At 38.6% G+C, this 12,596-nt stretch overlaps 1 protein-coding gene across 10 annotated transcripts in view; it reads right to left on the reverse strand.

The window, feature by feature from the left end:
• Positions 1–269: 269 nt before the first annotated feature.
• The window catches only part of esrrga (estrogen-related receptor gamma a), a 157,273-nt gene continuing 144,946 nt past the window's right edge, over positions 270–12,596 (reverse strand). For all 10 annotated transcript variants that reach the window (XM_085175442.1, XM_085175368.1, XM_085175496.1 and 7 more), the window contains 3 exons: positions 10,535–10,641; positions 10,236–10,398; positions 270–5,949 (listed from right to left, as the gene is read on the reverse strand). In XM_085175442.1, the coding sequence (XP_085031568.1) occupies positions 5,705–5,949; positions 10,236–10,398; positions 10,535–10,641 (515 nt within the window). In that variant the 3' untranslated portion in view covers positions 270–5,704. The remainder of the gene's footprint in view (positions 5,950–10,235; positions 10,399–10,534; positions 10,642–12,596) is intronic.

The raw sequence follows: 12,596 nt of genomic DNA on the forward strand, positions 1-12,596 counted from the left end.
GGTTCACTGGATATTTTTTTGGACTATTTTCTACAAACCCTAGAGAGGATTGTGTAGTAAAATCTCAATAAATATGCAGTTTCTAAAATACTCATATACCTGTCTGGTGCCCACCACCATGCCATGTAGAAATTCACTTAAATCAATCTTTCTTCCCTTATTCTGATGCTCGGCTGTCTACATGCTTAAATGCACATGTTGCTGTGTATATAAAACAATCAAGGAACAGACACAAGATTAAGAATCAGGAATCAGACACAAGACAGATGTCAAAACTGGAAGCCTGGTTTTTAATTGATATTGCTCTACTGTAATAATCCTGAAAGGCATAGTCTGGAGTAACACATGTAATGTTTTAACCCATAGTAGTTTAAGTTACAGAATCATAGGTCTCTCTTTTTGCATTGAACAATATATACAATGTGAAATAAATACATTTACACGAATGGACATTATTGTTTGAGCACACTTGTATGATACACATCACAAAAATATACAGGTAATTGTTTGTCTTTTTTTTTTCTCATTTAATGATGTGAAGCACATCTAAAACCTACGGACATGTTTTTAAATAACACTACAGGGACGTCTTTCATCAACTCTTCTTCACCACTCAAGGGTCTTTTTGTTCTTCCCTTTCATCCAAATGTTCCCAAACTTTCTCCCTTTCTTAAATATATTCTTCATGTTTGCAAATGCAGGCTGCAGGGTAAGCTGCAGCACGGGTGGCGTTTGCACCTGGGGACTAAATACAACTAAATGACCATACACTGCAGAGTTGTAGATAAACACTGTTTATGTGCAATTTTCAGGGGCAGCCATGGAAAGTGGACAAACCTGCTTTGTTACTGTGGCTCAATAAGTCATCATTCTGTTCAAGCTAATCTACTGTTTACGTGAAGTGGTCGCAACTAATTGATCCATATTAGAGCAATAACTTATTAGAGCCCAAAGTGAAAACAGCTCAAATGTTTTGTACCAGCGGCTCTGCAAAAACCCAACTGCTCCTTCCTTCTCCTTGCCTTTCCTTTTTAACACTAATGACAGAATCATTCTAATAGATTATTTAGTATTTGGATCTATGACCTGACATGTGCAACACTTGCCTCATAATTGTACAGTCTTCAAAATATTGCTTTTTAACAAGAAGAAAAAATACAATTAAATCATATTGTGGCTATGAGCAGCAGATTACATCAAAACCTCTGGACTAAATACATAGTTTCCCTTCCAAATTTTTTTCCTGGTCAAATTTAGCATTCGTCATCTGAAATGACAGCAGTAAGCAAAATAAAATGGCATCATTGAGAATCAAGTTCAATATGAATGTCAAACGTGGTTACTAACCAGATTCAGCTTTGCATTAATCACTTGAACATCTTTCTTAGTGAATTGTTTCAGGAGTACACACAATTTTTGGGCAACTGACAAAAAAATAAACAGCAACAGAAAACAAGAGTAAGAAAAAGAGCAGCTTTCTTCCATTTGTTGTATGTGGCATAATGTACAGTTGGTGGTAATGAATACCATCCTTTTTTCCAGGGGGACACTTTTCTATGTTACAATCAAAATACATATGTCGTTATGCAATTCGCAGCTTGACCATAAAAATATCGCGTATTCCTACTTGTGAAACCTTTTTTTTCTGTATAATCATGTTTTTAAAAATGTGTTAAAACCTTTGTTGAACACTAGAATATTTGAAATCATGGTGTTTGCATCACAGCGTATTAAATTTATTTTAGCAGGTAGGGTAATCACATGTTATTTAAAGTTGGGGAAAATTTGAGTTTCAATATGAATTTTGCAAAACCTGGTGCCCCACAATGCAATGAATATATGGTAAAGAGCAGCAGCGAGTGCTAATTAAACATGTTTCTTAAAACATGTCTTTCCCATCAAGCTACACAGGTTTTTCACTGTCTATTGTAAAGCAAGATATTTTCCAGGAAACAGGGACGAAGAAAAAATTGGTTTAGTATTTTCTCTTTTTGCCTGAAAACAGCAAAGATAATGACTTCGCTGAGCTGTATGGAAGGCAGTTATGTACAGCGAGTTTATCAAAAAAGAGTCACCTACAGTTCTGAATTACTCAAATGTCCTTTTCATTTCAGCTTTATTTAACCTAAAGATATACAATATACTGTTCAATCTACAGGAAAGTTACACAAATGATCCCTTTTTAAATACTTGTTAAGGTGTTTCTTCATTTAGATACTAAATATTTAATTATTTATGTATAGTTTGGTAAAGATGGATACTGTAATTTGATCCTGGTGGTCTAGTTAAATTTCTAGCAGAAGAGCCTTATATACGATTCGGTTCATTGTGAGAGAATCCGGTGCCCAGACCCCCGGCGGACTGATCCGACAGACAGACAGACAACATGGCTTCTACTCTACTCTGTGTTGTCTAAAGAAGAAGCACACAGCACAAGAACGGGAATCACCACAAGAAAAAGTACACAGCAACGCCTTAGAGGACTCATCAGAGGAGAAAAAAATTCAAACATAAAAAAAAAGACCTAAAAGAAAAAGAGATGAACCAAAGAGAGATTTTTTTCCTTGATAGAAAAAACAGCAAACATGAAACACACAGGTTGAACTACATTTTTTTTTCATTTTTTTTCATTTTGTGTCCAATAAAATGTCTTATGTTAGAATTATAATCTGTATAATTTACAATATACAATGTTTAAGAAGGCTGAGAAAATACCCCTTACTAATAATACTGATGGCTGATACTGAAAGTGTGATGTTAGAGATCAACTACTTTTAAACTGCAGCACTCCTCAGCTGTGACAAGTTGCCATTTTATATTAGATTACGCTGTCATGTAAAATACACATTTTGGCATCCTTACTTGGCTTTAGAAAGTGCATAAATATATATATATATTTAAAAAAAAATCCATCAACTTTTTACCTGTTAAAGCTGTGATAACTCAACCACACTGTATGTAGTTTTACTTAACCATAAAATCAGTGTCTCTTTGTAAGACAGCTGCCTGTCAGCTCAGCGTTTCCATTTTTTGTCTAAAATTCAGAAAGTGTCAGAATTTTTAACAAGCAACATTACCTATTTTTTTTTTTTTTTTTTTACAAATGACAAGTTGACAAATCAGTGTTAAATTATATAAATTACTGTTGTATTCAGCTGAGGTAATTAGCGTCCCATGATCAATTTATACAGAAGCTGATTTAAATTACATAATACGGTAATTGTTGTACGTAGGCTAAAAGCTTTAATAATTTCAACTCCTCAAAAAAAAATCAAGTGTTTCAGGAATATGGGGTAGTGAGGTAACAGGACATTTTGATTTTGCTAGCACCATTGTACCCCTCAGCAAAGATTTAAATTTAGTCAAGGTACTCTCATGGTCCCCACACTCAGTCACATGTCCAAAAGAATTGCACCTCAAGCCACAAACGAGAGAAAATTGTGTACTATCTAAGTGTTTTTTTCACTACAAGAATTGTCCTGGTTCAATCAGATCAAATGTCAATGCAAAAAAAGCCTGGTCACATGAAAGGTGCAGACTTCAGAAGGTGATAATTGCAAACTGGATGCTGGATCTTTTTGTTTTTATTTGCTTGTATTACTTCTCCCAGTTGCAACCTTTACACAGCTTTTAAGTGAATAGATTTCCTGGGTTGTATTTTTCTTCTTAACGGTCATGAAAGGAAATGCCCAGTGACTGTTATCTAATAGCTTATGGCAAGTTACACAGAGAGAAGGAGAAGCTACACATTCTCCTCCAAATCCTCATCTCCCTTTCTCCCGAATTTAAGACTGGCATGTAATGTTAATATTACAGACTTAGTCCATATACACAAACTCCTCCTTGAAAACCACTATTGCTCAGAGTTTCTAAGATAAACGCTGATTTGTTAATACATTATTACTTGTTATATTTATATATATATATATATATATGATAATTGCTGAAAGTGGTCAAGCTGATAGAAAAAAGGAAAGACATATTGATTGATTCAGTTTTAAGAAGACAATATTAATAACAAAAACAAAGCCATGTTATATGTCATATACAGGATGACAATTATTTACAACCCTAATATTGGTATCATCGCTAAGATTATTTTCAAGGTAGAAATTAAGAAAAAAGATCGAGGAGTTTTAAAGCAACAATACGTATTCTTCAGTCAGTTTTGTCAGCACACCTTTCCTTCTGGTTTTAATTGCGCCGAGTGACTGCGGCTCCCCCTACACTCCCTGAATGATTCACAAGAATATCTCTGTACTGACGCAGGAGATTAGCTGGAAGTCGTGAACACAACGGGACGAGGAGGGTAATACGGAGGTGAGACTTTTGAGTTTTTGGAGTGTGGCTAATGAGCTTGGGTTGGACTACTAATGGCACGTTGATATACTTAAATCCCTACTGACTGGTATGTGAAGAGCTGCAAATCAGGGCCACAAAACTGCTAAAAATTGTTCAAATACATGTCTGAACACAAGAGGTGTTTTTCATCGATTACACACTATACACAGAATGTGAACTCAGCCCACATTTGTTTGCTAGCCATGTATCTTTGACAATTTTATGAAGTTTCAATCAAATTTTATTCTGTTGTTAGCAACTAAGAAGTCATATGTATACTTTTAAACTCTGCGAATTAATCACACCTCATGTGGTTAGAATATATGAAACAATTTTTAGCTTTGCCAAGTGAACAGACATTGATATTATGGCAAGACAGGTTTGAGAGGCCAGGATGACCAGTCGTCAGCAAATACAGCAAACAGTAAAGTTGTACTTGAAGCAGGGGAGTCATGGGAAACCAGGAAATTGAATTTAGGGAGAACCAGAAAGAGTTTAAAGCAGTTGTTTCCAATGCTTTTCCGTAAAACCTTAAGCGCTGCTGGTTTTCATAATACCCAGAAAACAATTTAATAATTACAGGAAGAGAGAATCAGCAGCACTCTTGAGGCCCAGGACTGAAAACCACTGGCAGATCAAAACAGAAATGGTTTTGGGTTATGACAGTAAAGTTTGCTGGCATCCTCTGAATGGATGATTCCATTCTTTGGCAGGGCAAATCTCCTCTTCTTTTCTTTCTGTCCATCGATTCAAATTTCATTGTACATGTACTTCAACAATAAATGTCATTAACACCTCCTAAGTGTTCGTTTTTTGTCCACTCGTCTTCTTCTTGAACGCTAAAAAACTCTGAGGGAAACAGGAGGGGGAAAGGAGACACGAGTGCAGTCTTACAGTCTCTCAGAGCTAAAATGAAGACTGTTCAGTTCTTTTAAACGTGTCCTCATTTAAGCGTTTGTCATTAATAACATTCTAATTGTTATTAAATGCATAAATGTTTGTCATCGTCAGTGTTTGGAGTCACTGCGAGAACTGTTAAGTTACTCTTAGCAAATATCGTCTTCCATTGATAAATGGGAGTTACACAGTCTGTCACCGTCTTCCTCCAAAAAAGATCATCAAGTCAACACCCTTTTGTCAAAGACGTGGTGTTTCAAGTTCAGGTAAGAGGTCTGGATAGCGTCTATTTATAGGGAGATGTGTCAGCAGACAAACTTCATATTTCTGTGTGTGCGTGTGAGTGTGCATGTATCTGTGAGAGTGCGCGTAAAAGAGCAAGAGGTCATTCAAAGTTGATGTTCAGAGTTCGAGTTTAAGCCCAGGTGGATCAGACTCTAGCTGTCCTTCCATCTAGTCCCTGTCCTCAGACCTTGGCTTCCAGCAGCTCCAAAAAGAGTTTGTGCATTGGGACTTTGCCATCCTGCTTGATGCTGTAGAAGTGTTGCACAGCCTTGGTGGAGGTCTGGCGGAGCAAGGGGAGGGTCATGAGCAGCTTGCCTGCCCGACGGGGATCCTCCTGGTGCTGGGAAGCCTCATAGTCCTGCAGGGCCTCGTGAAGCACATCCTGGAGCTTCTGTACTGCATCCACATCTTCAATATGCATGGAGTCTGGAGAAAGAGGACAGACAATGTATGACTAAAATTTTGAAGCATTTTGTATAATAATATCCACATCTACTTAACTGTATTTCAACCAAAGTGGGAAATGTGACATAATGATTTGTTGCTGTTGATAAAAAAAAGAAATGTTGCATGAAAAAGTGGACTTTTTTAAAGTAAGTCAAGCCTGCTAAAGTGCAGCAGATCCTGCAAAACTCTCCCACAACTCTCTGAGATGTTTTCAGCAGTGTAGATTTGTATCCGTGCCACCATTGTCTGCTGTGAGTCAGGGGAGAGAAGTGCTAAAGATTAAACTAAACATCTACACAGAAACAAAGTGAAAATATTCCTGAGCATCGCAGGTGCAGGCTGAAAATACTATCAATATACTATACTATAAATTCTATTGACTCGTGATTTCCATGCCTACTGTAAAAAGTGCAGAAATACTTTGTGCATTTAGCAAAAACCTGATTTAGTGGCATTAAAGGAACAGTTACAAATGTAGCCCTATTCCTTAGCACTCTTAAACACACAAAGATTCAAAAAACAATCCAAAAACAGGGTTTATATATTCCCTTTATTCCCTCCCTTCAAAGTGCCGATCTGTGGGAGTGATGAATGGCCAGACAAAGAGACAAGTGGGTGGAGAAAAAAACAGACAGACTTGTAGAATGATCAAGAGATGAAGGAACACATGAGAGTTTGTGTGTGTCTGTGTGTGTAGGGGGTGATATGGTGGTGCTGGAGGGAGTTGAAGGAGTATGTGGTTGCACACATCTGTAATCTCTCTTTGAGCTGGCATGTAAGGTGTGTTTTAGCAGTGGCAGTAAAGCCCGATGATGTCCCTCAATAATAATGCTCCATATTGCCCCTAAGGGAGACAAGGTCTTAATGTGAGCTGGCCTTTAGCTCCCAACCTCCGATCAATGTCTCCGATCAATGGCTACATGCATGTTAAATAATAATCACAAGACAACTATTGATAGCTCGCTCCCCCACTCACCTACCAACAACACCACCCCCACACACACTTACAAAACATTTGATTTGCTTAGACATATGATTGGGTGTGTAAAGACACACACAGACATCGCAGGTGTGGACAGAAAGGATGACACAGTCTGATGCCTGCTCTCCATGTAAGCTCTATCAGCTGCGTGGAGTTCTACATTAACACAGTATGATCTTTTGTAATGACCTTCTAAGTCCACTGTGTGCCATACACTTCAGATTTTTATATGTTTACATTTTACATCTGTAAAGTCAGTTATACAAGTGGTTAAACTACATGCATATACTCCTAAGCAGAAGCATTTTAGCCGTTTGGAGGTCTTGTGTTGTGTATGTGCTTTTGTTGCCTGCCATTGGTGGAAGCTTTTAGTGAAGGATATTGCAGTTCAACCAAGTACTTCCCACTGGGTACTTGTTAAACACACTAGCTTTCCCAGGCACACATGCACACATCATCCACGTGCACAGATGGGAATTGGAACAAGTATGAAATATATAAATTATATTGTTCAGAGAAATAAAATCAACATAAAATGTGCCTGCAAAGCCACATACACACAGATGTGCACACAATTGGACTAGCACAATCAAATACACTGAGCTGGATCTATCGAGTATAATGCATGCATCAGTATGCAGGACCAGACTGGTCAGTGGGTTGGATTCTGTGAGGATCAATAGAAAATTCAGCTTCTATTGGTCCTCAGATATTCTACTTGTGGTCCACTGGTCTGAATCTTTTAGAAACTTTTCTCTGTGATGATATTTTCCTTAGTGGTTAACAGTATTGATGAGGCAGGGGAATGAAGTTTAAGGTTAAGTTGATATTTCTTTTTGTATATACAAAATATGACCATATATTTAACTTTTACTTATACAGTACCACTTTGTAAATATAGACTTATTCCATAAAGTCACATTCATACAGAAGTTTTTTCACTCCGTATGACATTAGTGTTGAATGCTAATATCATACAGAATGGAGGAGAAACCCCCTCCCCCCCCCCCCCCAACCTTTTCTTCTTTTTTTTTTGAATTTGTAATAGCCTGTGCAGTGAATAGGCAGAAGCTAAACTGCAGTTTAATGAGTTTCACGTTGTTTTTGATTAGCATTGTGTGTTTAGTATTTAAGCTGGTAGACATGGCTTCTGCCTGTGCTGTGACCTGCAGTAAACTCACAAGTAAAACAGCAGACGTTAATGAGCACAAGTACATAAGGCTGTTAAAACGAACATGTTAACATGGAACTCACAATTCACAGTCGCACATAAATGAATCACATACACACACACACACACACAATCACATACCCCCACACGTGCCTCCTGTTTCCCATGGCTAGTTTAGCTTTCTTTACATGTGGGGCACGTTTGCTAACATTTCTTAAGGCTTGGCTTCATTAATGCACAATTAGCATCCTGTGAATTAATTAGTGTCAGTGCCCTTCAAAATGCTAATGCTAGCATTCTGTTGTCTTGAAGAGCATTTCGAGAGTCTGGGCAATGATACAAAGTTCTTATTTGGCTGTCAGCTATTTCAATTTCAATTAGTTAAAAGAATGACGATTTCAAATGTGAATTTTCTTAAGAGCGATGTCTGCTTTTGACAGAGTTTACTAACCTGACATTTCCATCATAATGAGGAGCATGCTGTAGCTGGCCGTTTACATGGCCAGGAAATTCACGTCATGCCAGTGTCGAAATGGAACATTAAGAAAACAAAAAGGCAATTACAAAAATAAACCAAAGGTATGCGCTGATAAAATCCTATGCAAACAATGAGCCTTTACATGTAGAGGAACAGTTCAAAATATTATAGCTGAATATAAAGCCCCGAATTTTGGCTCACTGGTGCACGCAAGCCTGTACCTCTGTATCTTTTTAATTTACCATACGTTTTTTTTCTTGGTCTTAAGTGTTCATTCTAATCAATTCATTCTGCAATTTGTGTGTTTCTTAGGTCAGAAAAAGGTTTAGAAAAATTTAAAAAACACAGAAATTACTACTTTATGTTTTAAATTTCAAACAGCAACAACTGAATTATTGTTTGTCAAATCTGCTGAGGAAAAATACAAAAAAGCTAAATTGAGTTTCTCTTTCTTTTGTTCCGCTATATAAAATGAAAAAGATGTTTTCTTGGACTTTGACGGTATTTTGTGATATATAATAGATGGGAACATTAAATTAATATGGAAAATAAAGAATATCGCTGAATGAGCCATTGTGACTAATGTCAGCACCATTTCCTTTTGTAAAACAATGAAATGTTGTTACTATTAGATTTTCCTGTCCATGTACTGGATGTTTGCCAAATAATAATGATTCTTAACTCTGTTGTCCAGCTGAAATAACCAATAAATTTCCTTAACTTCCAGTAAGCAGTATTCAAAGAATAACTGAAACACATACATGGATGGACACAAATGCACACACACACACAAGCAGCGGCAAGAGATTGATTGTCACACAAAGCCCACAGGAACAACATGTCAATATTTTCTGCATGTGCAGAGCAGTATCTAAGTATGTGTGTAAGCAAACATTTTTCAATGGCACTCACAAATGTTTCACTGAGTGCTAATAACCAGACGTATGTTTTTTGAAAGTTTAGGAACATTTATGGATGTAAATATGTGTATGCGTGCCTTTAAAGTGGCACAACCAGAACAAAAGGCCCCTCCCTCCTTATTCAAAGCTCTCCCGTTGCATTCTCCCATTTAAACACATTGTATTGACAGCTCCCCCCTTGTAATTAAAGAGTACTGAAGAGCTGGCCAGCTTCCAAGACAAAGTTCAAAAGACGGGTCATGGGAGGAAGAAGGCGTGTGTGTGTGTGTGAGAGAGTGCGTGTGTGTGCGCGTGTGTCAGTCAGCTGTCGATGCAGCTGGACACATCAGAGAGGGGGCCTTATCGACAGATTTTGGGTTCTAATGATTTCACCTTATTTAACAGGCATCTGAAGAGACGACTATGCTAATTGCAAAAAGGATTGGCACGTTGTGTTGTGGTGAGGTTCAACTTAAAAACACGTTTTTATTTTTGCACTGAGCATGTGTTTTTCTATGTATGCATACAGAATTTGACACACTTTTGACTAGTAGAGTATGTGTTAGCATGGTTGTGTCACAGTTGTGTGTTTGTTTGAATGCAGAAATCGGTCCTCTGATAGTTCAGCTCAAATGAGCCCCATGGGATTGGGAATCCTAGGATTAACTCTTCCACCAGTAAAACACAAATGTGGAGACAGACAAAAATATCAGCTGAGAGTGAACAAATTCCAACCTGAGTTAGCCAAAGCAATGGCCTTGAGAGTGACAAATTCCTCCTTCTCTAGTTTCATAGATTTATATTTCTTGACCAGCTGAAGGATGGCATTGTTCAGGTCCAGAAGTCCAGCTAATTTCGACTGGTCCTCGTCCATTATGTAGTCCTCAGCATACACCAACTACAAAGAGACAAAACAGAAGAACTGAATTTAGTGGCATGTTCTTGAATGTCCACTTGAGAATGACTCCAAAAATGGTTTAGAGTTATGCATTACGAGAGGTGGCCACTTGAGCCCAAGAAACAAACAGGCTTACCTTGTCTTCAAAGGGCAGTGAACGGTAGACAACACGTAGGATCAGGATTTCCATCCATGCACTCTGTAGGAGACTCATCTGGTCTGCCAGAGACAGCGTGGAAAAACCTTTTAAACATTGAGACAAAAACAAAAGCAAGAGCATAGATTGTTAATTTAATTTTCCCACCTGAACAAACCAAAGAGTTAAGGAGTCTATCTTTCAGAAAGAAAATAAAATTCAGTAAATATAACCTTTGCGAAGAGGAAAATGCATCCTGTGTGTTTTTCTAACGTGGGTTTTGTTTTGGGATTTTTTTTTTAAAGCAGAACTAACTCAAAAGCAATAAAACAACAGTGTTTAAAAGGTGTTTGAGCTAGTATAACGTTCAAGACTCTGCTTCACTCCCTTCTTGGCCAACCTCAATCCATCCACTTGACTAGAGTTTTCCACCTCCTCTCCTCTTCCTCCTCTTCCTCTTATGCCCAAGGCTATTCTCTGGGGAAAGGCGGGCCTTATCTTTCCCTGCCACAACTTCCATGGATCAATGCTGGCCATCGCTGTTACGCCGCTCAAATACACACACACTAACTGCTGCTATGGCCTCAAAACTCCTGCTTTCTTCGGTGTCAATCTATGTCTGCCTATTTGCCTATGTCTACGTATATCTGTCTGTCTCCTTTTTACCTATCAGTGTCTGTCTATGACTGTGAACCTCTTTTCACCTTTCTTTCCTTCACTCATTTCTTTTCAGACAGTGATTACACACTGTATCAGTCATTCCGATTCATATTTTTGCTTGATGCTTTTTGATTGCGATGTTTTTGCTTCCTCATGCCATATCTCTTGATTACACTCACTTCACTTGCGGTCCATCCCTCTTAGTCTTTCTCTTTCTGTCTGTCTCTTTAATGGAACACCTGCCTGCTCACACCTTTCTTCGCAGCTGTCCTCTCCTCACACACCTGTCCATTCACACCTGCCTGTCTGCCTGTGTGTGTGTGTGTGTTTGTGAGCGTGAGCCTTCATAGGCAAGGCAAAGACAGTTTGCCATGCAAGCACACCTGTCAGACCTCGCTGCAGCCCTCCACTGTGTGTTTGTGTATGTGTGTTGGAGTGAAGCATCATGCCAGGAGAAGCAGGCAGATGCGAAGGAAGCTATTTCTTCAGTAACATCTGCTGCGAAGAGCCTCCTCTTGAGATGTTAGGTGCGCCAGAGTGTGTGTTGGTATTTTGCGCATGCATGTACATTAGGGGCTCTTATCTCACAGTTTGTTGATTGGTAATGGCAGGCATCTCATTATGTCCAGGTTGCAGGCTATTGTTGTTTGTAATGCGCTCTAATTCATTCAATCTACAACTGTTAACATTTCTTAACACACACTTCATATCACATACACAAAAACATGAACGCATAGAAACAAACTGGAAAGAATCCAAATGTGTATGATTGATACACACACACACACACACACACACATGTGCACACACTCTTACGTGCACACTCACACACGGCACAGTGAAGGGAGCAGTATCACTGCCAACTGGCAGTGTCTTCTTCTACTTAATGAAATCATCAGAAGGGATTAGAGGTGAATTTCTTAAGGGGGGGTCTTCGTGCACACACACACACACGCACACACACACACACACACACACACACACACACCTTATTCACAGAGGCAGATGTCTTTAGGGGGTACTTAGGACTTCACCACTCATTGTGGGCTGGGGAAATATGCACTGGCATTGCTAAAATTAACACACATACACTTATTGAATCTGTTCAACCCTGGGGTCAAGTGAAGAGAAGGCGAGATGAGTGAGGGGTTAATATCATTTAATGGTGTCACTGGTTGTGGGTTTTAAATTGTCTTTGTGTGTGTTTTCGGCACTCAGGTGTTCAGGGCAGAACTAAGATTTCCATCAATTTGCGCACTTCCCTCTGGTGGCATCTGGTCCAGGACCAACAGGAGCACACAAGGCTCAAGAAGTGGGCACATACATACAAATGCAAGAATACACACTGAATCACATATACACAAATATACATTTACCGTCTATGTCAACTTCATATGGAAAA

This window comes from Neolamprologus multifasciatus, chromosome 1 (assembly GCF_963576455.1).
Source record: "Neolamprologus multifasciatus chromosome 1, fNeoMul1.2, whole genome shotgun sequence".
In the NCBI taxonomy this organism is placed as follows: Eukaryota; Metazoa; Chordata; class Actinopteri; order Cichliformes; family Cichlidae; genus Neolamprologus; species Neolamprologus multifasciatus.